Source organism: Drosophila sechellia, chromosome 3L, assembly GCF_004382195.2.
Source record: "Drosophila sechellia strain sech25 chromosome 3L, ASM438219v1, whole genome shotgun sequence".
NCBI lineage: Eukaryota > Metazoa > Arthropoda > Insecta > Diptera > Drosophilidae > Drosophila > Drosophila sechellia.
Genome location: NC_045951.1, coordinates 9,040,375 through 9,067,150, shown reverse-complemented (window position 1 = coordinate 9,067,150; position 26,776 = coordinate 9,040,375). Strand labels below are relative to the sequence as shown.

At 43.2% G+C, this 26,776-nt stretch overlaps 1 protein-coding gene across 1 annotated transcript; it reads right to left on the bottom strand.

The window, feature by feature from the left end:
• Positions 1 to 856: 856 nt before the first annotated feature.
• LOC6604995 (glutamate receptor 1) lies at positions 857 to 26,419 on the bottom strand. Its single transcript, XM_002029802.2, has 17 exons — positions 25,899 to 26,419; positions 21,932 to 22,287; positions 20,851 to 21,003; positions 20,193 to 20,320; positions 19,468 to 19,597; positions 11,899 to 12,152; positions 11,280 to 11,444; positions 9,301 to 9,630; positions 8,998 to 9,099; positions 8,138 to 8,378; positions 7,811 to 7,905; positions 7,543 to 7,710; positions 5,175 to 5,289; positions 3,003 to 3,463; positions 2,005 to 2,249; positions 1,218 to 1,677; positions 857 to 968 (listed from the first exon to the last, which is right to left on the bottom strand). The coding sequence occupies exons 2-17, from the start codon at positions 22,062 to 22,064 to the stop codon at positions 864 to 866; spliced, it is 3,285 nt and encodes a 1,094-aa protein (XP_002029838.1). The 5' UTR covers positions 22,065 to 22,287; positions 25,899 to 26,419; the 3' UTR covers positions 857 to 863.
• Between the last annotated feature and the right edge of the window lie 357 nt (positions 26,420 to 26,776).

Below are 26,776 nucleotides of genomic sequence, written 5' to 3'. Positions count from 1 at the left end.
TGTTTGCCAAATGATTGCGCAGCGCAATTATCTGAAAGCGGCCGCATAAATAAAGCTACATACTTTGCTGCATCGCACGGCTATGAGATTTATTGTGAAATTCTTGCGCACTTATTGCAAATTAATAACCATCAATTTTGTTCTCAACGCGAGCTATTCATTTTTCAACGCATTTTCATCGCATTTTCACTTTTGAAATCGGTTTAATTTTCAAATTACTTGCACTTTTCAATAACGCAAACATTTTTGGATTAAATGATTTAAATGCGTTGCATGAAAAATTCAACGCATTTTCGAAACTAGGTAATTATTTTGAATAAAGCTTACATTCTAATAACAAGTGGCCTTGGGTAATGATAAAAATATTTATAACTTTTTAAAAATGTGGTTTAATTAGCTAAATTTTTGAATCATTTCTTTCCTAATGCCAAAATTTTAAAATTTTAGTCAAATTTAAAATTTTTAGAATAAATCTCCTGTGCAAAATGGCTCGCCTTAAAGTATGCAGCGTTTTTTAAGCTTCTACCGATGTGTTACTGCATGTGGTTGGTTTGCGGCACTTACGACTAGGTGTCCTTATAGCTAACAACCCATCCGAGCACTTACTTGCCGTACGGATGCTGGTTGATGTCCGGCGAGTGGCGCATCAGTGTGGCACTCCCGCTGCTCGGCGACAACGTGAGACTGCCCTCGTGGCTGCCGTTCATGCTGCTGGAGCAGGTGGCCGGAACGGATACGGTCACTGTACCGCCGTGACCGCCGCCCATCATCTTCTCCGTCTCCTGGCGGCTGTTGGCCATTATCCGGCGGATCGTGGGCGCGCAGGGAGTGCGTCAGAGGCGCGACTCCTGCGCATGCTCATGTCAGACCTGCCCGTGGGCGTTCATGTGCAGGGAGTCCCCGGCGTCGGGGGGCGTGGCCGAGAGCTGGGCGGGCGGATAGTACTGCAACGAGGCGCAATTGAGATACTGTGCGTGGATTAGAATCAATGCTTGGATGAACATTGCAAGTGCGTTTAAAATAGAACACATATCTAGCACTCTATAAACTGGTTTAATGTCGTACACTAAGGAAAATAAAACTTGTATTTACATTTATTTTATTTAGAAGTATTATATTTTAGATTATACTAGGTCGACTTTAAAATAAGCCACTTTTAAGCCAGTATTAATTGTAAAATACTTTAATATCAAATATGTTTTTGAAGTGTAACTTACCCCGACGCGTCCGTTGTCATAGTCGCGACTCGCTTGAATGGTCAATTTCGCCTTGGCGTGCATGGTGTCCGTCAGCGTGCTCCTTTGATGTGAGGACGGCATTCCGCCGGGCACGGCGCTCGACGGACCCAACATCATGGATCCATTGGCCTTACCCAGACTGCCGCCACTAATGCCGCCGCCCAGTCCCATGCCCAAGCCCATGCCGGAACCACTGGACGCGGAACGCGAATGCCTGCTGCGGAAGCAGTACTCCAGGATGGCCACGAACACGCTGACGAGCAGGCCGCCAATCAGGATGTAGAATATCCCGGCCACATTGCTCAGCGATAGTTCGCTGTGCGAGGTCTCACCGTCCTTGTGGGTGCTGCATTCCGCCTTTTCGTACCACCATTTGTTCCGCAACTTGATCAGCTCGCCGTTCTCCTTTAGCGTCAGCACGGCCAGATTGATGGGGTCCCTGTAGAATGGGGAGCGGGAATGGAAATGAGAATGGCGGCGCTTTGTTAAGTATGTGGGTTAGCTTTCATCTCTGGCTGAAAACTCCCCAGTTTCTCGCCGTAAAAGGCATCAATTTCTGACTACCCGATGTCACCCAGATTCCGGAACTACACATTAAATAATCTGTGACATTTATAAAAATAAAATATTTGAAAATATTTAACTTTCGTATACATTTAATGAATTATGCTTTAAAAATTATATTTTTTACATAGTCTTGCATATTTAGAAATGAAAAGCTAAACAGCCCACTTAAGTTGACCCCATTTCCCCGCAGTGTACTCACTTGAGCGCCGAACCGAGCGGCGTGGCGATGCCAAATCCCTTTGTATCCAGATTGCGGCCCACTTTCATTGTGTCGCAGGGCTCGCGGGCGTTCACATACTCGTTTTTGGGTGACTCCACCAGGAGGGCGTACTTGCCCTTGGAGTTGCGCACACGTTTGATCCCCTCATCGTAGGTGGGCACGAAGACGTGCTTGCGCGAGTTCATGTTCTCCCACATCTTGTTGTGTAGTCCGATTTGGGAGCGCTGCGGGCACACAAAAGACGAACGGGAAAATAAAGTACGGACTGCGGAATACGGAATACGGATATAGCGTATACGCCCCGGCATCCCGGGACAATCGAATGCATGCGTATAGGGACACCCGTTTTGCCCAGACATCCATCAGTAGGATGCTGAAACCGAGTGCCTAGTCGGCTACTAATGGCTGTCGGAGTTATATATGAACGTACATAATATACGAGTATGCCCAAATATATAGAAATATATCGCTCACATGGCGGGGCAGCAGAGCGTAAGTGTGCTTAAAAGCATCTCAAATAAATGTAGCCATAAAAAATAGAATTGCGACCCATTTCTTTTGCATTTTTGGCCCGATTGACGGCCGGAGAAATGGAATGTGGATTGCTGAACGGCAGCGGCAAATTGCTTTTTATTTCTCGTCTAACACAAATTAATTCGTGGCCCGGCTGGGGCCCCTCTCAATTTTGACGTCTCAAAAGGCTCAGCCAGCAAATTCCAATGGTTTTCTAGGCCTTGACTGTTGGCTTTTATTGTCTTTGATTTGGCCATTGGGCGGTTGTCAAATGAGTGTGACATGAGTACCCCCAAATTAATTTGGCTGCTAGGCAATCGGGACTAGCAATTCCATAAGTAGTCTATGAAATGGGAAGGTATATAGATGTACAGAGAGAAAAAGTGACCCACTTTTAAGTCATGAAACGTATGGTCCAATTACTTTCCTTCAGTGCATAGGTACCTGTCAGAGTATTTACTCACCCGGAAGAAATCCCACGTGGAACCGTGCAGCAGAGTGCCGTATTGCACCTCCGTCTGCATGGCCAGGTCCTCCGGTGAATTGATCGGCGTGACCATTCGCTCCACGGTGAGGAAGGCGGCCAGGTTGGCCGTGTACGAGGAGATGAGTATCAGGGTGAAGAAGAACCACGAGGCGGCTGCAATTCGTCCGGACACGGACCTCGGCGACAGATCGGATCCCTGCTGCATGAAGGCGGCCAGCGCGAACCAGAAGGAGTTCCACACGCTGAACTCGTTCACCGCCGCCGAGGAGGAGCCTCCGGAACCGGGACTTCCGGCGGAGAGGGCTGCCTGCAGGGCAGCTGCTCCTGCTGCCGTCTGGGCGCCCGGAGTGGGTGGTCCCGGGGGAGCGGGCAGTGGTGCACCTCCGATGATGCCGGGCGGCTGCTGATTGGCAAGCTGTTCGTGATGTGCATGCGGATCTAAAAAGGGAATCAGGCGGAAAAGGGGGAGGTGAGTTGGCCGCAAAACGAAACCGCAGACGGCAAGCGCAGTCTGCTAATGCACAGTGAGAAAAAGTGCATTACTACTAAACGAAAGACCCAGAACATATTTAGAATAGTGCAATTAAAGGTGTACTTAACTAAATATATATATTACATATGGTAAGAACATAAAACATAAAAGGTGTTCCAAGTAGATGATGAAGACTTGCAAAAGTGAAATGGTAACTCGTATTGATTAAACTTAAGCTTCGAAGTAACCTGCATGCCCTATTATTTTCCCCATTAAAATCCTTTCAGGAACATAATTAATCATTCTAAATTTAGTTCGGTCGCCCAGTGTGAACTGGATTCGGAAAACAGGGAGTGAGCTGTCAGTACGTGCCCATGTCGACTGTCCAAGTTTCAATCATTTCGTTTGGCTTGGCTTTTTGCGCCTGCTCTAATTGATATGCAATCAAACCCATAGCCAAGTCTCTGTTCCCCATTTGCTTCAATTGCAAAGCCATTGACTGTCGGGTGGAGATGTGATGACATTCGTCCTTTTCCCAGCGAGTTCTGCTCGTGAGGCTGATGTGGATGCTGATTTTACTGCCGGCATGGCGTGTCCTTTTCATGCAGGAGCATAGTCCTTGCCAGGTTTCATTTTGCACTCGCCTTTGTCCCACTCCCTCTGTTTATCTATCTTCGTTTTTACACATTCTGCAAACGCTGCGTGCATACAGAATGTTGTTTACTTTCCGCTAAAATTACATTAAGGATGTTTTGCAGGATGTCAATAGATTGTTATGAATAGCCACTCCACATCGCCGGCTCTGATTCTCTCACAGTGACTAGCTTCTCCAGTTCATACGTACGTATCTGACTCTCGTTCCGACTGTCAACTGAATTCCAGCAAAAAAAAAGCAGTGCCAGTGGCAAATTGGATTAAAATAATTGAATTTTCAGTGAAATCAAATAAAATCGAATGCAAAACAAGTCAAAAGTTGTGGCAGATGCATACAATTACGAGATAATGGGTCTTCCGCCTGGAATCATCGCTTTTTTGGCTTACGCACATATCTCGTTAGGATGCACTCAAAGAAATTGTGCACTTGGTGTGAAATTAAATTGTAACTTGAAAAAGGTGACACAATGGCAATGTACCCGCATCCAATCAGTGGAAACAATTACCGTATGTTATAGGTGTTTAAGGATTGTAGATAATATATCTTTACAACTGAAATCATGCAAGTTATTGCCGAACTTAAATCAGTTAAGTTTTTGCAATGAACGTACTGTTGGTTGGGTCTTTAGTATATAAAAATTCTAATTGATGAGATTTTAATTTTACTTTGAATACATAGTTGGTTAAATGGTAATTATGTAACGTTCCGAACGTAATTAAAGTTAAATTAATTGAACTTAATTCTTAGCATGTATGTATTCTTTAAATAAATAAATTAATGGCTTAATTGATAACTGAATTTCGCGTAAATATAAAATGAAATGCTGCTCAACGCATTTGCCTTTTCTAAATTAAGACAATTACATTTGTACTAAGCTAATGCCAATTTCTAAGCGTATTTACGTGGGCGAAATCCCCGTATTAAAAGATTTCTATTCCGAACTTTTCTTAAGCGAGCAATTTAATTCAATATTCAAATGCCCAGGCAGGTGGCACAAGGGCAGGTGTGCGTACAGTACTCACCTGGCGACTGTGATTGCTGCGGCTGCTGTTGCACGAGGCGCCATTCATGTGGCGAGAAGCGCGACACAAAGAATAGCACGATGCTCACGCCGATGTAACTGAAGATGACGCTCACCTGTTGGCAGGTGAAAGCAAAAAGAGAAAGAAAAGAAAGTTCGCTGTAGGGATGGTTGGTAAACATGAGACATGAAATTCGTGACTGGGGACATGGAAGGCGGCTGGCTGGAATACCTGGCACCTGTGCAAGCAGCCACTGCTACCGCTGCTGCTTTTTTTCATTAAATTTTCTTAACTAATTGAAGCGGAAGCGGCCGTGGCTTCCTAGAAAATAACGAAACATTAACCTAATGGGTCGATGGCGCGGGAGCAGGCGCTTTCGCGGCAGGACGAGCCAGACAATAGCACCCAAGGACATCGACAAGAGCAGAAAAGCTGCTGTCGACTCTACGGCAACATTTGCCACCGTTGGTGTTGCAGCAACAGGACGGAGAAAAAAAAATGGTTGCAAAATAGTACTCGTAGATTTTCGAGTCTAAGATAGAGATTTTGCTCATAATTAAGCATTTAGTATTGTTCCTTACAGGACAATAGGATTTTTTGTAGAATACAATTCAGATACATTTACTAAGATTATGTAAATGTTAAATAATTTTATATGTATCTTAATTTGTTTGTAAAGAACCAGCTAAATACATAATACAGAATACAGAAGAAAGGTTCTTAACAGATTTAATTTCTGACTCAGCACTTTAGTTGTACAGCTGGCTGTGACATATAAATGTTTATGGACTTGTACAACTTTTTTTCGCCCAGTGCAGAGCCAGGTGTTTGTGTGTGTGGGAGCTGTCAGCACCTGAATGGCTGCCATGGCAAGCGCCTTTGTGCGGAAGGAAAAGTGTGTCCTTGTCGTTTTACGCCGCCGCTTTCATATGCCCGAATGTCTTCACCACACTCACACTCACACGCTCCTAAGCAGGATTGTGCCGCTTTGAGTGTGTGTGTGGGTGAGTTAGAGTGAGTGTGCAGCTGAAATGCTTCATTTAATTTATGATACATTTTTGTAAAAGACTTTTTTATTAGCTTGTTAACTTTGCGCCTTGGCTTTTGCCTTTTCCTTTTTGGCACGCTACACTTTCGCTGGCATCTTCGGCGCTCAGTTGAGTTACTCCCGACCCCGGAAAACTAATTTGCATTTGTAATTTTTTTTAGCTCATGTCAAATTACGCATTAGCTTTCACTTTGGCGCGCTGTTCGCCGACTTTTATTAGCATTTAATTTTGCGTTTGTCGCGCTGTCAACACTCTTTGACTTCTCGAGATTCTGATTTGGGCTCTGCCCCTTTTTATGAATTTTTTATTGTGCATAATTTAACGGCCTCCATAATTTTGCGCATTTACAGCGGATTAGTAGCAGTCGGCAAAATATGGGTATATGGCCATCTAATTTGTTTAATTGTCTACCCAGTTATCCTTCCGCCGCGCACCCAAAATTTTTAGAAGTGGATGTGAAACGCCCGGGTGCAACATAAGCATCAACTAAACGCTCATACAAATTTGATGGCTTGCCATTATTTAAACAAGCCTCGAGCGGCAAAGTTCGGACCAGAGACAAGCGTTAAATTTAAAACTTGACGGCCACGTAATTTCGGGGAAAACAACTCCCATGGACACGAAGTGCTGTGCTGCTGTTTATGCGAGTAATGTTAAAAAAGGCAAACAGTGGCAAAAGCACAAAAAACTTTGTCGTTTACTCTATTAAACTTTGGGAGCTTACGTGGTGCCAAGTTGAAGCCGAAACCAGAAGAAATAAATATACAAGTCGAAACTTTTGCCGCAAACTTTTCCCCGAGCAGCGGACACAGCCTTCTTCGCATCGGGCGGGTAAAAAAAAAGGCGGCGTAGAAAATAATGAAAATAGGGGCAAAAAAAATTGGCAAGCGTAAAAATTACCAGGCAACGGCGGCGAAACAGAAGCAGAAATGAAGAAATTGTTTAAAAACTTTACTCATTTGTATGCAGCGCGATTTTTGCAACATTTTGACTCGTTACCAAAGTGAAAATAAACACATTGCTCTATGTGTTTAGCCTGAGTTCTTTTTAGTTTTCGGTGACGGGAAATAATTAGAAATTTCGAGGCAGTGCCAAGTGCCATAGCAATGAGTAAAATGTTCTTGGCTCCGAGGATACGGGACCTGGACAGTCCACAATCGCAGTCGCGAAATCCGGCTGTAAAATCTTCAACTCCAGTTGCAACGCTTCGCTGAGCGCCAATGAGGCAAAGTGCATGCCGCCAAAGGAGAGGTGGAAAGGGGAAAGAGGATGGGATAGGGAAACCGGGATCTACGGGAAACTACCTAGCATATACGCACCCAAATTTCCTGTGATAAAGGATTCATGAAGCTGAACACGCCGGGCGTCTGCTTCACTGGCTTCTTAATCATGATTGAGATGCCCAGCGACATGAACGGCTTGCTAAAGTCGATGACACGTTCGCGTTCGGCGGTAATCGTCATGGCGGCAATCGCAATATCCGCTTCCTGCAATGCGAAGGAGTTCATTTGGTAGGTGGTTCGTGTCAGAGGATGCGAAAAGGGAAACGGGAAGGAGCACGGAATGGCCGCGGGCGTAGGAACTTACCTTGCGCACCAGCTCACCCACCATTCCGTCCCAGCCGCCATGGGCACTGGATTTCTCCGAGCCGTAATTGCCATCCTTGACCAGGCGCAGCTCGTCTGCAATTCACACACATGGAGAAATTGGGATTAGACAAAATATCGATCCATTTATTTGAATTGGAAATTTGATGAATGTATTATTCCAAATAATTTAAAAGAAATTTTTCTAAATTGTATTTTCTAAGTATAAAATATATCAAGCATATTTTTTTTGAGTGCACGGCTATCGTAAGCGGGCTTGCCCTCACGGCCGATTAAGCAGGGCATCGCCCATCGCGCATTCACTTACAGTTAATGCCCAGCTCCTTGGCCAGCAGATCGGCCAGGTCCTTGCAGTATCCCTCGAACCGATTGTTGCCGTGCAGCTTCTCACCGAAGGCCACCTGCTTCAGCATGATGTAGGGCTCCTCCAGGACAGTGGTCACGATGTAGGTCCGGTTCTTCTCGAGCTCCACGTGCGGACGCAATCGTACGTACTTGGCATTTAGGGGCTGCAGTCCGGCATCGTCATTCCACTCGGCCACCTTGACCTGGGTTGTCAGAAACGAAGAAGATGCCCCCAAAGATTATAAATTACTGAGCTGGGCAGGCTATAAATAATGCAGACATCGACACCTAGATACCCACATGGGAGCAAACCGAATCGATATTTGCCTAACTCTGAATTATTTTCCATTTCTTAACGGAGAATATCAGAAAGGGCAGCCTTTTTTCGTTTGGAGTTGTTCATTTGGGTAAGTTACATAATGTAATTATTGTAAAAACTGAAGTATTTCCAAAATTAAATATATTGTTGAATAAAGTTGTATCTTTAATTCGACTTAACACAGAGTGCTGCGTATTTAGACTAAAAGTTGTATAATTTGCTGTTTGTTTCACTTATAGTAATAGATTGAAAAGTTGAGATTTGTTTTTTGGCTAAACTTCTTATGCTCCTAAATCGAACTTTAAATTCTGGACTCAAATTAGAACCACCAAGCTGCCTGCCATTTCCCCTTCCGAAAATAGCCAAGTGAAAACTAGTCCCCACATGTGGCCCAAACAGCGCAACGGCTTTAACTTTTTCCCGGATGGATTAACGCCGCGCGGACCATTACACACAGCCCCAAACTACACTAGACAACAAAGCACAGAACACAAAACACATACCATGGCGCTGTTTACTGTCATCTCGACGACGTGCAGCGTGTAATTGACGCGTCTGCCGTCATCGTTGAATTTGATGTCCCCGGTTAGGCCCTCAATTTCCACCTGCGAAGGTAAAGATACCAACAGAGAGATATCTGTAGTGCCGACTGGGCCGTAAAATAGGGGGGAGGAAGTGGGTGGGTTTTTGGCGTATATGTGCTTAATTGCTTTGTCAGTTTGCACGGCTGGCAGGTGTATCGATGTCGATGATGTTGGTACATTGTGTCCACATCATCGTCGCGAACATCAATGCTTCTAGCTCACCTTTCTCAAATAACGCGATATTTTATCGCCGTGCTCCCAGGCATTCACCCAGCCCTTGGCCGTATTGCAGTCCAGTGCTCGCGAGGCCATGCCACCGGGTCCTCCGGAATCGCTACCAGCGAATCCACCGCCCGCACCACCATTGCCGCCACCACCGCTGGCGCTGTAGTTGTAGCCATCGCTGGACGTGGAGGCCGCCGCCTGGGCCACCATCAGCGTCTGACTGCGACGCTGCACATTGTTCCGGAACTGGTCGGGCTTCTTGCGCAGGATTTTGTTGAACGCCTCCACCAGGACGAAAACGGCATCGTACATGAGCGCTGCCTGGGCCTGAGTTTTTTTTGGTGAAAGAAAGATGTGGGGGTTCCGATTAAAAAATTTACAAATGGTTGGGTAGTTCCTATATTACAAGTACTTTAATTTGAACCTTATAAAAGTATAATTTTAAACTATTAGATTTATATGAGCAATAATTTGTACAGAAATGCTTTATTTAAATTAGTTAACATTTTTGTCTCGCATATGATAATTATGATTAGAGTATCCAGGTGTTTACTATAAACACTGCCAAAAAGCATTAATTTGGGAATAATCCAAAAGGATAGAATGGTGGGTGTGGATGACAGTCAATAGAGCCCCCCGTGGATTCATTCCTGGTAAGGTGGTTTAGCTGCTGGCATTTAATGAGTGCATTACACGCTGTTATTCACAATTTTGCGAGCCATTGCCCTCTGGGGCAGAGCTATCTTTTGCCTTATTTAGCCCAACGGAGCAGCAGGTGTTGGGCAACTAGGGGTTAAGCTAGCTAGCCCAAGGCCCCCGGGAGAGTTCATCCACGAAACGTGTCGCAGATTAACCCGCACAAAAGAGCGGGCATAACTTTGATTTAATATTTCGCCGCTGGCTGACTGGATGTGCGAGTCCTTAAACTGGCCTACTGGCAGTTGTGCAAACACGGAATGAGTGAACTGAAAAGGGAATGCCACACAAAGGCTTTAATGTGAATTTCCCCCAGCACATACACACTCGCACACACACGCATGTCAACAAAACAAACAAGTGCTGCCAAAGAGAGCAGCGGTCCGCTGGACCGGAACGGACTGAATAGCAAGGACAACGGTTCAGACCGGACCGGACCATACAGAACCGGACCGGAGAGAACTGTCCTGCAGCTGAATTCAACTAACGTTTAAGCGCCACAAAGTGAAATCTTTGTCAACAAGGATAATGCCAAGGAAATACAAATATAAACAGCCAGCCAGCGCAAAATAAACCAACTTGCTGCTGCCGCAAGGCTGTCCTTTTTACACTGAAAGAAATTTAGTTTAGCCACAGTAAGTCTATAAAATGATTATAGTGATTAAAGCTCACTTTGAAGTATAAATTTTAAAATTTGCAACTAAACATGCATGAAAATTAGGCAAATAAAACATCTATATGCTTTATGGGGAAAACAAGTAGAGACGAAAAATGCGTGAGAAGTTTTAAGGTATTTTAAGTATCAAGGTTTGTACTTTTGGTAACAGTTCTCTAAATGCAAGCAAGTTTATTTCCTAGTTCTGTTAACTATCTCTTGCCATATGTATATGTCTGTGTCCCGGCAGCATTCACACGGACAACGGAGCAGCAGCGACAAGGACACATGTGCCTTTGACTGCAAGTTGTGCGATAGCTATCTGTCTCCTGGCCGCTTGGAAAAAGTGAAATCTGGAATCTGTCGCCGGAATACTAGAATACTAGACGAGTATTTGACTACACGAAACACAAACAGAGGCACAAACACAAGTGCAAACAGAGCGCAAAGCGGCGACAAAGCGCCGCAAACTATGCTACAGTTCTGTGTCTCTTCTCTCTCTCTCTCTCTCTCTGTCTCTGTCTCTCTCTGGCCAAACATTAAATCCCCGCAAATATTTAACTGCCAAATAAGTGTGTGCTGGCCTCGTTCGGACCGGATAGCGGCTTTGACTATGGCTACTCACCGAAATCGATTCACGGCCAGCGCCCACACTCATCTGGGGGTCCAAGCGCTTCCAGCTGTCGTAGAACTCACGGACCAGCCGCCGATTCGTGTCCACGATGCGGAAGCCCGTGATGTTAATGGCGCCAAATTCGATTATCTCGCTCTCCCAGCGATCGTCCATGACCTGCAATGCAAGACAATGGAATTGAAATTGGGTTAATAAGGCTACAGTGCAAGGAATCGGTGAAAGCAGGGGGTCAGTCCTTTATGCGTTAAAAATACCAAAATATTAATATAAGCCATTTTATGCACGTTAAATGAACCCTATTATGAAATTATAATTATACATTATTTATGAAGTTCATCTGGTTATTTGAATCACAAATTAACTGATATGGGATACAATGTCTACAAATATTTTGGACTTAATATTAAATTAAACTAATTTATTTATGATATGGAATATCATAATATTATTAAAGAAAAACCTTTAACAGAAATCAAGCATTTCTTTTTGTATAAAAAAATAATGACAATTTTGTTGTTACGAATCCCTGATGTAATTTGGTTTCAGGATCGTTTCTGGCCTTTGTCTCGGGTGCCTGCTGGTTGGGTTTTTGGGGGGCTGTAACACTTACCAAGCCACTCAGCAAATAGTGGTAGGTGCGACGGCCCAGTCGCAAATCACGGACATGCTGGATGAGTATTTGCTTGGCCATTTCCGTGGGGCAGTCCAGGACGATGTGCTTGTTCTCGAATCGGCCGATCTGCTCCAGCGTGTGCAGGAACTCGATGGCCATGCTGACATTAGAGATGCGCTTGACCAGCTCCACTTGGAAGGACTCGTTGCCGGGCCGCAGGCCCTGGTATATTTGCTGGAGGCGCAGCAGACCTGCGGTAGTGAGGAGGGGTTATCAAGTGTGATCCTGTTAATTAACTGAGTTTCGGGGCAAATTTACACACATTCTGGGCTATCCGGTCATATGACCAGATCCAGATCCAGATATATAGATGCATTAGCTGAGGGCACACAAATTACGGCCATCAACAGTTTTGCGAGTCGTTAGCCACTGGAAAGGAATAAGCCCCGGGCCCTTGGGTCCCAAGCCCCCAGTCCCTTATCAACAAGACGAACATTTGCAACTCACAGGAAGCCCAAAGGCTTGGATGGGGGTCAGACAAGGGGCTATGGCCATACCCATACCCATAACCATCCAATCCACCCGACGAGAAATCAAATGCGTCGCGTTATTCACGCCAAAATCTGCTTATGCGAAAAGCTCGTCTGAAGTGAATTGAATTTAATTCGGTTGTAAGCTCCTTATTTTATTGAAGCCGCTGCTAATCAGTTGATGCTATCAACTGCGCTTATCTTATTTTTCCAGAGAATTGTGACCAGACCTCATTGCGATAAAGTGCAATTCACGTGCTATTATTGTGGTAATAATAAGCCATCAAGAGTTTTTTTCTTTTCAAAAGAAACTGTTATTAGTTAAAGCAATTTGAAATCTTGTGTACAATTAAAAAAAATTATGCATAATCGATTAAATTATACTTTAAATAGTGTTACCAAGCAAAACTTAAATTGAAAGAACTATGTTCATTGGCCTTCATTTGCTTTTTAGAATGTAAGCTCCTCAAAAAGGATTACAAATCGATTGATTTCAGTATGATCTTTTGAGATTTCATTGAATTTCTTTCGTTTTATGCCCATATTTAAGCACTTTCACTTTAAATTTCTGATTTTATTTCTTTTCCGACTAAATCTTTTCCAATCCGCCTACACAACGCTCCAGTTTTCTTTGTCGCCTGGCCCTTAACATTTGCTTTGTCTAAAAATAGGCCACACTCGGCCTCACTCCCGTCATCACCCCCTCCACAAACAAAAGCCAAACGAGCAAAATCAGTTTCAATTTGAAATTTACCGAAAACGGATACAAGGATGCGCACATGCCACTGCGTATCCAGCAGATACCTCTGGATGGGCCGCCCAGAATTTAGGCCAACTGCGGCATGTTTGCAATGCCAGGGCCCCGAGGCAAGGCCAAGTTTTGGACCACTTGGCAGGAACGTCGTTATCCTTGTGGACCTTCGTATACAGTATACCGTATTCCGGCATTATCCTCGGCTCCACAGTTAGCACGATATGCGAACGAGAGGAGAATCCTCCTCTGGCAGCGCAATTTGCATTTGTGCTTATTGAGTTATGGCTGCAACTAACTGCTTTCATTCGCACTTAAACCGAGCTTCAGCTCCTCCAGCTCTTCCGCTTCCCGTCCTCCCGCAGGACTTTCCTCAAACTTTACGAGTCAAAACTCAACGATTCAATGCGCCTGGGACCGAAGGAAACGTACAAACAGATAGCCTCAGAGACAGACGGACAGATGATTTGTATTACAGCTACGCAGCAAACAAAGAAAGGCGAAGGTCGAGGGGGGAAATGTGAAGGAGCGGCGGAAAACCAAGGAAAAGCCAGCAAGGAAACTGAGTGAGAGGATGGTGAAATCTCGACTGGCTCTCGGTGGATGTCGCATGAGACATGGCGGTGCAACTCCAATGCGCCTTCAATTTATGTTTGCGGATAAAATGGGATTTTCTTTTTGCTTCTGGCTTCTGCTGGATTTTGATTTAGACATCGCTGTTGCTGTTGTTGCTACTTGCCACGCCCACTGCTACGCACGGGCGTAGCGTACTCAATACTTTTCCAATTTGTTGTTGCTTTGATTTGCACTATGTGGGGAGTACAGTACGTATATATTCCGAAGTTTTAGGGTATTCAAGGGTAGTTCGGGCAACATGAAATTTGAGAGAGAGAAATATCTTTACTAGTCATTCACAAAACTACAATATTCTATGTCCTTCGGACACAATTGACTTGGGATATAGTTTTTAATCCTGTTTAAAAATTGTTTCTATGATACTTTTAGACAAGATACATAATTAGAATATAAATTGTTGCAAACTGATAGACAGATTGGAAGATAATTTCAGAAAGCGAAGGATTTCAGTGACATCCTTTTTCTGCTGAAATATAATACTAATAGTAGATAAATTGTTAAGTAACTACAGCTTGTACGGTTTCATCAAGACGGAACTTCTAAATGCAAAGCACTCTGCATACGCATACACTCCAATCAACTCGGGTCAGAGGATGAAAATCGCCACTCGTCGCAGTGGCATACATCTTTTCGGGGTATCAAATTGTCCTGAATAATGCAGAGACTCCCGATTCTATATCTCCTAAATGTGTGTTTCTGTGCGTGTGTGTGTGAGTGTGTCCGTGTGGATGAGTGAGCGGCCATTTTTTGTGCGCTCCGCTCGTTGTGCAATAAATTTTCTGCCTTGCCTTTTATACAATTTCATTTGCTAGCACTTCCTCCTCTCCAGCGAACCCCATCCATTTCGCTTCCATTCGCATGGCTTGTGTTTGGATTTGATTTTTGTGCTTTTTTCGATTTGAGATTTGCCGCTCGGATTTGGGGTATGCGTATGTGCGTGTGTATCTATGTGTGTGCGAAATCGGAAAATCGAAAGTGTAATTGAAGAGCATGCTGTTGCGGCCGAGGATTTTGTTTTATTTTATTTTTGATTTGAAAACATTTTTGTGGCTCACCCTGCCGCATATAATTCGACCTTCCCGATTTCCCGTTTGCCTATCGACTTTATGGCTCGAAATTGGCATCCCTCCCCGATTCCCAATTCGAATCCGTATCCGTATTCAAGTCCCCATCCGCTCTCGTATCTTTGTGTGTGTTCGAGCATTTCCGTTCGTTTTTATTGTTTTATTTCGAATTGTGGCCGCTGCTCTTTCATTTTCGTTTATGTAACGAATTTAATTTCCAATTATATATATTTTTTCTTTGGAAACCACCGGGCCAAATTCAATTTGTTTTCGAGTAGCAAAGAAAAAAAAGTGAATCGAAATTGAATTTGAAAAGTGCCTAAAGAAGAAGATAGCAGGGCTTTGGCTGCCACTCAATTTGGCCACTATCTCTCCAGTGGCTATGCAAATCTGTCACAGCCACAGAGCCACGCCCAACTTTCACTCGAATGCGAAAAGTAAACAAGACAATTTGTTATGTTAAACAAAAGTTAGTTTTGCGAAAATGAAGTTTTGCTGCCTTTGATAGCGACACCGGCTCACATCACGCAGATGCAAAGATACACAGATAGGACAAGAGATACGGATGCGGATCCGGATGCGGACATCAGATATCACACACACGGCCAACAACTAAGACGTTCGGCAGCATATTTTATGGAGAAAGATCACAACAGGGGATGCTAAATTGTGGATAAACAAATGTAATTACTTCGAGAAAAGTTGCGGAAAAAGTGATGGCAACTGGGAAAGCATTGTTGTAGGGTGGTTTTTCATTTCCCGATTGACTCCAAAACCAAATATTCCATATTTTATGCATTAACTGCACGTAATTAGGATACACCAGAGGGCGGGCCACGCCCCAATTTAGCAGCTTGTTATGGTTTTTCACTGGTCTCCGTTTCGTCCTGCCTGTTGTGCTATCAAAAACTTTGCCGCTTTAATTACTTACAAAGTGCGTCGTCTTTGGCGGCCTCGTTCGGTCACTGGCGGGAAAACTGGGGGAAATTATGCTGACAAGCTCAAAGGCTTTGCGCATATGTTTTCAAGGGCCTCGAAAGGGGTGTAGGAGGGGAAGGGGGATGGGGAAAAGCGGTAGCTAGCATCATTAAATGTATCAAATAACATGAAAGTGAAAGCGCCGTAAACCCCATAATGGTTAAATTAATGGCAGTCAGCCGGAACTGGAGGCCTCGTCTCCATTTTCTGGCCAAGGACTTCTGTTCGTTGTCGTTGTCTTAACGCAATTTGCGCTGCCATTTGACGCAGTTTATGCAAATTCATCTGTGATTTAAATTATGTAACACGCTCTATGGTGGCAACAATCAGCGCTCGCTTATTATTCATGATGCCCACTCTAGCCCAGATTCTTTTCAGATTTTTATATCCCCACAAACCACTCATATTGAACATCGAACTGGTATGCCATATACATATTTGATGTAGATATCGATGGGGATTCTATTTTTTGGGCCAAAAGACAATCAAGTCTTTCATCTATAAACGAAAACCATTTGCATAATTCTGCAGTTAGGGTTCAAGGGTCGCATTGATTAGCCATAGGGTTCAACTTTAATATATCTAGGCGCTGACTTTGGTGTCTTTAATAAACAATAGTGGTCAATCGTGTAACTGCTGACGTTTCATTGCAGCATGAGCAAGCGAATTCTCACATGTCCTTAAAAGAGCTCCCGCACCAGGACACGCATACACACAAATACAAGTATCTACGTATTTGTCTCTTGGTATCTGTATCTGTATCTGTGCCGTTGTCTGCTGCGTATTTGTATCTGTGACTCCTGCGTGGAATGTTTATTCTTTTTTCTCGCCCTGCCCCTCGTAATAAATTTCATTTCACGGCAAGTCAATGTGCTGTTAACACGGCAATGGGCAGGACCACGCCTACTCAACGCGTTTCTTCTTTATTCACAGATTCCTTCTTCATTTTCGGCAGCTGCCAGGACACACATGGCCCACATATACATAAATAAATATATACGTATGTATACATACGTACATGTAAGTAAGACATTTACTTTCATTGCAGACTGTTGACTGTATGCTTTTTCATACAGAAATATCGATGGCAACGTGGCAGACTGAAGGGGTCACGGAAAATTGGGTTCTGGCTTTATAGAAAACAAGCGAAATAACATTCTTCCCACTCCCTTGTAAAAAAGAACAAATTAATGATTTGGTGAACCGAAAGAAAAATAAAACAAATAACGAATCAAAGTGTTTTTTTTTTTTTGGCCTGTCTCAAGGATCCTTGCATCTGGCTGGAAACCGGCTAGCTGAGCATCGCCACCTGTCACTTTTGCCTGTGCATGTCATTTGTTCTAGTGTCTCGTACGTGCAAATACTTTGCGATTCATTGGCACTGCCTGTCTGTGGGAAATTTGCTTATACGGCTCATTTGACGTGGCTGGCTTGGATGATGTCGATGACTGGAAGCGGGACAGCTGCTCGGAGCAGTTAGCATGTCAAAAGGATGGGCCACCAACCAAGTTGCCAACTTGCCACATTGCCCCATTCGAAATTAAGTTACTTCAGCTCGGTTTGTGTGCTGCTGCTCTTTTGCCATTTCAATCGTGCAAGTGGAAAGCGATAGGATTGCACGACACAAAGAGGGGTTTTTTGGTATATTTTAATGTATATCATTTTCATATTAAAGGTTGTTCTTAAGTTTCTACATTGCTAATATCTGTGACTAAGACTCAAATCAAATGATCGAAAGTTAAAAGTTCACCATAAACTAGGCCAATTACCAATTAAAGTGCAATCTAAGGTGCTTAACATGATTTTCGAATTATCTATTAAGGACCTGCATTAGCAAATTCATCAATTTAAGACTTAAAGGCTAAGCTGCCGAAAAATGAATATCGCTCAAGAGCAAGCCGCGAAACTCGTGTGCGGATTTCTTTAATGACCTGTGGATGTCCCGCCCGCTTTTCTTGTCTGGAAAATCCAATAGCCGGCGGCGGCACAAGTGTTTTTTAGTGAACAAACTGTGCGTAAATAAAATAAAGCATAGCCGCTGGGCAAGCACGTATTGGAATTTCCCGGCATCCCAGCGAGAGCGGCCAGCAAATACAATAATTTCACAGCTAAAAGGAAAATGTGTGTAAGCCAATTTCTTGGCCAAGTCGTAAATACAAGCAAGAATAAACTTATAAGCCGCTGGCCCACTTCGCATGAATTAGATTCTGTGGAAGGAGCGGGGGGGAAAAAGCCATAACGAAATATTGTTTGTGTTTGCATCGATGGTTGTTTCTGTTGTGATTGTTCTACACGCCACTCGAAAAATAGTATCTGAAGCCGGCCATTGCCCATAAATAGTGTTCTTTTTTTTTGGAGCATTCAAGGCAAGGCGCAAAATGTTTTTCCTATTTGTAATAAACTCGTTGGCGCGTTGAATAAACAAAAGGAGGAAGCCATTCCAGGACAAAACAGTTGCCTGGCCAAAAACAATAGGACGTTGAGAAGGCGTAGGCGCTACGTGCCAGAAGTTGCCTTGTAAACATGACCATAAACCAAGCAGGCGAAATGGAAATTTATGAAAAATGAAAAACGGCCAAGCAATTTTGTCTTCCCCATCACTATTAATTGGCCATATATCGCACTATGGCCTTAAAGTCATATGCCGGCAATCAGATTTTATTAAGCTGCTAACAAGAAGCCACAGAGTTGATTGACTGCCACTAAGCATTTGGCATGGCTTAAAACAGCCGATGAGATACACACCAACACAGGCACGAAGTGAAAGCGGGATGAAGAGAGATTAACAAACACAGGCAGAGACAGAGAATCCGGACGGGCGGCTGGAAGATTATGAACTGTCTCGAATTGATTGAGTACTGTTGGCCACCGCAAAAGATTTTCACGTGGCATTCATTAATAATAATAGCGCAAGAGCCAGACACTAGACTCCATCCATCCGGACATCTCTTCATGCCCCCAACCATTCGTCGTCGGTCGCCACATAAACCAATTGTCCAACTGCCAATGGCGCAAAATGTCAGCGAGAATGGAGAAATGGAGAAAGGGGACCTCAATGCAGACGGCTGTGTCATTAAACTTTATTTATGCACTGGATAAATGGAAAATGCTTGCAGAAACTTATAACAAAGCAAATTTACGCTGCAGTGAAGGAGGGAAAGCGGAGTGCTTACAATTTCACTGGCAGAAAACTAATAGGAAAATTTGGTCTCAAATAGTTTGATGAAAAGTTAAAAATATTATACAAATATTTTAAGTTAGAATTAATTACTCGTTCTTTCTCAGCTGGAATGTTTTTTATATGAGCTTTTAATAAGTTTTTAAACAATTGAAAATAAGTTTCAAATAGTCCGAAAATGTAATCGACATGAGATATTAATTATTAAATATTAATATAAAATATTTAAAATTTTTCGCACAGTATTTTATATGAAGTCCCTTTCCCGAACCCGACTACATAGTTTGCATAGATGAGGTTGCAAGAAGCGAAAGCGGAAAAATGCTTATTGACTCGCTCAGCTTCCTTCGAATCCGCATCCCCATTCTGCGAATGTATCTATATATCTGTTTATGGCCATGTATTAGTATGCATGCTGGCTGTACTCACCATCGTGGGAATCGTAGAGATAAATTATTTTGCGCCAGCCATAAAATTGTATTGTATCAATGATGGCCTGATGATAATCCGGGCGCATGCTGAGGGCAAAGTCGAGGAAGCCAGACGATGGCGTAAGCACCTAAAACGCGAAAATTATGGAAAACAGCCGCAAATCGGTTGGAGAAGTGGGCAGGAGGAGGCGTTGGGTAGGAGAAGCAAGGACATGGCGAGTTAGTAAACATGAATCATTATTGAGTGCTCATTGTTGTTGGAGCTCTGGTTTTGGGCTCGTTTCGGGCATTTTCCTGGTTGATTTATTGGGCGAACGGCCTAAGCGAGGCCAAAAGTGTGTTATAAATTTTTAAAGCGCACGCACACGACACCAATATCAACCAGCCAAACTAACAAACCAAGCAGCCGGCTTGGGCCAGGACATCATTAGAAACAAGTGGCCAGGTTGACCGACTTGGTCCCAGCTCGCTAGTATTAATAATGATTTGTACCTGGGCGGCTCATAAATATTTTCCAACTGGCCCAGCTGTGCTGGTGGAGTTCTTTTTTGGGTGGGCTTTGGGCTTTGGACTGTGCGCTTTGTGCGCTTTTCAAGGTTACCAATTTATATTGCGAGCCAACAGTGCGTATGATTAATATTTCATATTTAAATAGCCAAACGACCTTGGCACTTGCTCTGGTCCCACTCGCTTTAATATTTATTAATGTCTTAATGGGCTCACCTTCTCGGGAAACCAGGGCGTCACGAAGGGCATCTGGAAGGTATTCGAGTAGGAGTGCAGTGTGTCGAAGGAGTCGGGCGAAACGGCTCCCAGCATCGAGTATACGCCCCTTGAGAACTGATTGCAAACTGCAAGGAATGAACGGGAAGAGCACATACAAATATGACATTACATTCCATGTTATTTATTGAATGTTTGACAAATCTTAAGCTTGGGCTATTGCGCACAACGTAATAGATAGATTTAAGTTACATTTATGACATTTATATCTGTTTTAATATTGAATCATTAATTTTAGACATTCAATGAAAGCTAATTCTAATTAATGAGTTATTGCTTAAATGAGCTGCATCAATATTCTAATAGTTGCAATGCATTAAGCTGACCCATAAAGAGCTCTGACTTGGATCCTTTACAATTAAAGTCAACAGATATAGAAAGAATTTCCAATGACAGCTAAATGTAGACCGAGTTCCAAGGAAATTGAAAAAATAACAAAATATGTATAATGACAGACTTGCTAAAAATGCGCATAATTATCACATTTTTTTTGCTACATTTCAGCAATTTCTGCATCTCATGAATTCAATTCCTAACGAGCGAGCTTGGTGTTCATGTTTTAATCAATAGATTTACTGAATATTACTTAGATACTTACTCAGTCGTGACAATTTAAAGGCATCCGCCGTGTTGATCACATCCACGTAGGCCTGCAGCTCGAATCGTCGGGATGAGACGTTCAGGTTGTGATTGAGCATCGCGTACTTGAAGGCCGATTGCACCTCGTCGGTTCCCTGCTCGAAAATGGCACCTGTTTCAGGTGAAAGGCAGCAGCGGCAGTAGCAGCAACATGCAAAGATGTGTAAAATTGCTGTTAGTGCTCGACTTGGGTAAAAGTTTGGGCTTTTTTGGGGTAGCGGTAGCCGCTCCATCGAAATTGTCAATTAAGTTCAAAGCAAAGGCACTTTAAACTTTGTAATTGCTTTTGCGCTCGAATTTTATTTGTGTTGTTGCTCTTGTAATTTTTTCTTCGCTTTATTTTTTGTGTTGTTTTTGTTTTTTTTTTTGGGAAAAACTTTGTTGCCGTCTTTCAGGCTACTGTTGTTTTTCTCGTTGTTGCTGTTGTTGTGGTGGGCAATTTGAGCCAATTTTTAAGTGGCGTTTGCAGCAAGCTAATAAGCGTGGCGTTTCAGCTTTCAAAGTGGCCAACAAAAAAAATTGAGGAATAAAACGAAATAGAATGAAACTGACTCCTTGCAAACTTCATTTTGGTAGATGATTTCTCGGACAAAGCAAGCGGATTTTATCTATTGAAAAATAATGTCCTTTCTTAGCTTACAAAAATGTATCTTCTAGTACAAGTTAACTGCGTAAAATATTTGCAGCAATTAGAAATTGCAGCATATTCTATTCTTTTCAATGCTATATATACATTTTAAGGTAAGGTTAGCACAAGCACTTGAAAACTTTTAATGTAGCCTGTTATTGAATCAATATTTTTTTTTGTCCGAAAAGGTATTCTCTTTGAGAGTTTTTGAAATGGGGAACTTTTGCGCGTTTTAGCCATTTCCCGGCAGGCTGAGGCGTGTGCAGCTGAACGTTTATAAAATAAGAGTAAGTGCCAGGACAAAACCAGGACACGAAAAGCTGGCTGCCAGGATGCCAGGAGTGGGTGGGTGGCTGATCCTGCAGCTCGGGTCGCTGTCAGATGCATTGGGCTTACGGTTACGGTTACTCACCTAATGGGATTTTCTCGGTTAATGATGGCTGTGCGCTGACTCCCCACCATCTACCTCCACCGCCGCCACTGCTCCATGTTAGCCATAATAAAAAGCTTGGCCAAAGGCAGCTCAACTTTAAGCCAAAGCGCATTTTGCAGCCCGTTGATACTGCTGCTGATGCTGGCGGTGCTGCCTTGTTGTTATATTGCTATATCCTTGCTATTCCTGCGGAACAGGACTCCTCTTGTTGTTGTTGCTGCTAATTCTGCTTTTCCGCTTATTTTCTGCAGTTGTAGTTGTAGTTGTAGCTTGTCGTCGCTGGCATTGCGAGCATTTTGCCGCACTTAGCGCAGCATTTGCATAATTTGTGCTGCCTGCATATATTTTCGGGTCAGCGATGAGTTTTTTTTTTTTTTTTTGAGCAGAAAGCAAAAAGGTTGCGTTATAGTATGTTAAATATATCAGATGATTTTCGGGGAGATTTCGTGTTGGGTTATCATGCAAATTGTGCCCCGTGTAAGTCGCTTAAATTTTTCGGCTTTGTGTGCTTAATTAAACGTTTCCTGCTTATTGGGGCAAATTAGTGTGTATTTTTTAAGACCACCCTTTGAGCCACCCCCCAAGCTATAGCTATTCACTCCGGCACGCGTTGGCCTGCACGTGTCTCCAACACCTGGAAAACTGACAAATGCACGAGGAGAAAAGTCTAAAGCAAGTCATTCATATGGAAAATTATTGCTCTGAAATCTATCTATCGTACAAAAGATACCTTTTAAGTATGGCTAAAGCTATGAAACGTAGAAAGTAAGCTATAGTTTAGGTATATAAAGTTATTATTATGACGTTTGTTGACGTTATAAATTTGTTATATATTATTTCTTGGGTAAACCAAATTTAACTAAGGATTTTAATATGATTTTTAAACAGAAGATGGGAGCACCTTGACTTGATAAATATATTTCTTTATTAAATATATTTTGGCAAGGCTAATTATCAAATAAAAAGTAATTAATTTATGCCGCCACAATTACAAGGATTTACAGTATTTTCTTGCACTGTAGCAACAGGTAAACTGGCAACTGGCACCTGGCACAATGTCAGCCGACTTGGCAACTGTCGCGTTTCATTCACTTTTCGCTGAGGCTCGCATTTGTTCGAGTGTGTGTGTGTGTGTGCGAGTGTGTGTGTGCGAGTGTGTGTGTGCGTGGGTGCGAGTGAGTGAGTGAGTGAGTGTGTGTGCCCAGTGAACTGTATGCAAATATGTACACCTGGTCTATATGCGTGTGTGCGTGCGTGTGTCCCCGCCTGCGAATCCTCTTGTGCTGTTGTCTTTGTGCGTTGTCAGTGTGTCACTGTGCCAGCAGCTTGTGCAGTTATTGTTGCGCCTCGCCGGCCACCTGTCCTCCTGCACGCCCACCACGCCCCCTTTCACCTGACGCCTCTGCCGCTCCTTCCGACCCTTCCGCCCCTACGCACACCCTTTGGCGCATATCCCCCAGTCGTTATCCTTTCGGTTCGCTGAATGTTTTTGTGCTGATTTTGCGCTTATTTTAAATGTCTTTTATGCATGTTGTTTTTTGTTCGCTCCCTTAGCTGCTTTATTTTTGTTTACGTTTTTGTTTTATGCTTTTTATTGTTAATTATTTAAAATTGCAGAGCTCAGGCTGACTGAATGACTGCCCGCTTGGTTGTGTGACTCTGGCGGTCGGTCTGTTGTCGGTATTCGCGAAAATGTCTGTTTTCCATATCGCTTTGGCCTTTTTTCCCAGGTTTTTCCGTCCCCACATTGGAGCCAACCGAAAACGCACGCTTATTGGAATTTTATTTTTGGATCGCCGTTTTATATGTGGGGGGATTTTTTTTTTTACTTTTCACGTTTGCATTCCCCTCGGCTTTAATAATGGTTTAATTTTTGAAATTGTTTTTAAATCGGCTTATTTGAGGTGGGCCGCACACAGCTGGGCCCCATCTGCATGTGTAAACTTCGTTCTCGTTAGCTCTGCCGAATTGTTTGGACTCATGTATTTTTCAAGGATAAATATTCAGAACTTGGGCATTGCTTATCTGATATTTCGGGGCGAAATATATTGATTTAAGTTGTGTTTTACTATTTCTGTAAACATTTTTCATAACTAATATATGCACAGATTTCATCTTTACGAGAATGTATGAGATAGTGAAATAATATGGAATGGTTGCCAATAATAAAAGTCACTATTTGTGGCTTATTCCCACTACAATTTCTTGTTACAATTTCGATGCAGAATTTTAAAGAGAATTTGTAATTAAAAGTTAGGATGGCAATATACGTAATTAAAATAGAAACAGAAACTGATTGGGCTAACTAAGTTATCTGTGAATCAAGGGGGTAATAGAAAATCCCCAACCGGAGTTGTATAAACTCCATCCTTTGAAGTTTGTTTTGCTGCTTAACCACTCTTTAATCATATCAGTTACAGTAACTAATCCCCGGGTAGTGAAATGGGAACCCTTTCTCCGCAACTCTGGGCCCATTCATTCATTAGGCAAACATTGACCGAAGCAATCTACATAAAAACCACTTGAGTGAAAAGTTGCACTCCGTTGTCTGTTCATTGTCTATTTTGAGCTGGGCCCATAAAAACCAGAGTCCAGACCCGGCTGCCGATCCGTATCCTGGGAGTTTGAGTTGGTGTTGTGGGTGGTGAAGCACCAGCGATATCGGGATTATTTAGCGCATTTAGAAAATAGGTTAACAGACGCTTTATATTCATATAGCCGGGGCACAGCGAACTTTATTCGTTATAATGACGTTGGCAAAACTAACGCAAAGTGCGACGAGAGTCGAGTCGAGTCTCGGCCAGTTTCCATTAAACGAATGATCCCACTTAATTAAATTTAAATTAGTAGCCTAAAGTTGAACGTCACGGACGTTTAAGTGGCAGGGAGTTGAAGAGCGGGACTTGGCTTATTTAGTGGGGCCGAAAACAAAAAGCCGGCCGAGATAAGTGAAATGAATGAATGGACATTTAGGGCGAAGGAGCAGCACAGTTGCTGCATCGTTGTCTTGCGGAGCAGCACTTCCTTTAATTAAATAATTATTTTGTAGCCACTCGCTGATTACTTTTTGCCCCTGTCCCGCCTCTATTCATTCGCAACTTAACACGTTGCTGGCATCCGGAGATACGGGTTACTGTCTACGGGATACGGCAAAAACTGAGCCGGATCCATGGAACTGACCTTTCCGAGTGCCCCCAGTAATTTACAGCTCGGCAGATGATAGGCATCGCCCGGAGTCGGGACCTTCAAAAATTTGCCTTTCAAAACGAGGCGCCCCCGCAATGTTTTCCTTTTTTTCCCCAGTTCGTTTTGGTTTTCCCTTGTCGACGGGCACGTGCCAACCGTGAATGGAAAAACAAAACACGATGGCAGGTATTTAGCGAATCCGACGAGATAAAAATGTAACAGGAAAATTATTAGGCCGCAGATAAAATCCATAATATAAGGCGGCTCATTTGCATTTCGATGAGGTGATTAGTATGCCAATGTCATGCCGAAAAGGCAAGGTAACCATGCCCAATAATTGGAGATATCAGTATTTTTTTAGGGGAACCTGCTATCAATACCAATTTATAAAGACGACACTTGATTAGATCTGTAATTTTTTTTTGTTTTGGCATTTATACTAATGTCTCTCTTTTCATGTCAAAATGTATTTGCGTTATAATTAGCTTAAGTCCCGCAGTGAAAAGAAGTACTCGTGGCAATCAAAGACAAGTGACCCGATAATTGATAATTTATTTTTTGTGCCTCCGAATCTGACAACTTCCCATGCCAACGACAGTCAAAGTCACAAATAATGAGCACAAATTCCGCTGTTTATATTAATGCGCGTCAATACCTAAAGGTCGCAGTCACTAAGTCATTCCCGCAGTCAGCCAATCAGTCAGTCAGTCAGTTATTCAGTCAGTGAGTCAATGGGGCCTCGACAAATTTGGCAACTTACAAAGAAGAGGGCCGAGCATTTGTCGCTGTTCATTTGCGGCTTACAATTCCTTTCACTCCTTCAGATTTATTTTTCCCTTGGTTCTTTACTTTTTTTTTTTTTGGTTTTGTTGGTGGCTTTGTAAGTTGTTTGGTCACACACAGCACACTTAAATTGCGGCTTTTCTTGCTTAGCTTTTTCTTCGATTTTTTTTTCTTTGGGGCGAAACTTGAGAAATATTTGGGAATTGGCTCTTAAGCGACTTTTACATTTGCATAAGCTGGCACACAATTTTTAAAATGATTGCCGCTACTTTATTATCACTTAATGCGCGCTCGGTTTTCTTTTTGCTTAGCTTTATCTTTTCCTCCTTTTTTATTTTTTTTTTTGCCCAGCGGTTTCTTTTTAACACTCGACTCGATTTCGGTTTTTGGGCCCGATCTGTAGTTCGTTGGGGTCCGTCTTCCGATTTTCCGATTTCCCTAGACCGCTAGAGAGCCAGCATCCTCGAGACTTTCCGCCGTAATCGTCCTGTTTGACGCGCGCACGACTGAGTACTGAGTTGGATGCTGAGCAGGTGTGGTTGCGAATCGAAATCCGGCCGGGCGACAAAGCTACAAAAATGCCGCACTCTCTCGGCGTTCGGAAAAACTCGGAAAACTGGGAGGCTGTGCTCAGTGTACTAAAAAGGGCGGCTTGGAGAGAGATTTTCCATTGCGGAGAGCGAGCGCACACGCACTTGTCTGCAAAATCGGGAGAATCCGCCTGCAGACGCGTGTTTCTGGCAGTGTTACTGACCTAGTAACCGTTTTTTTTCAAGTTTACTCTTGGCCAGGACATAACAACAACAACAACAGCGGCAGGTCGGTTGCCCTTTTTATTGCCCGCTCGTGAGTGCA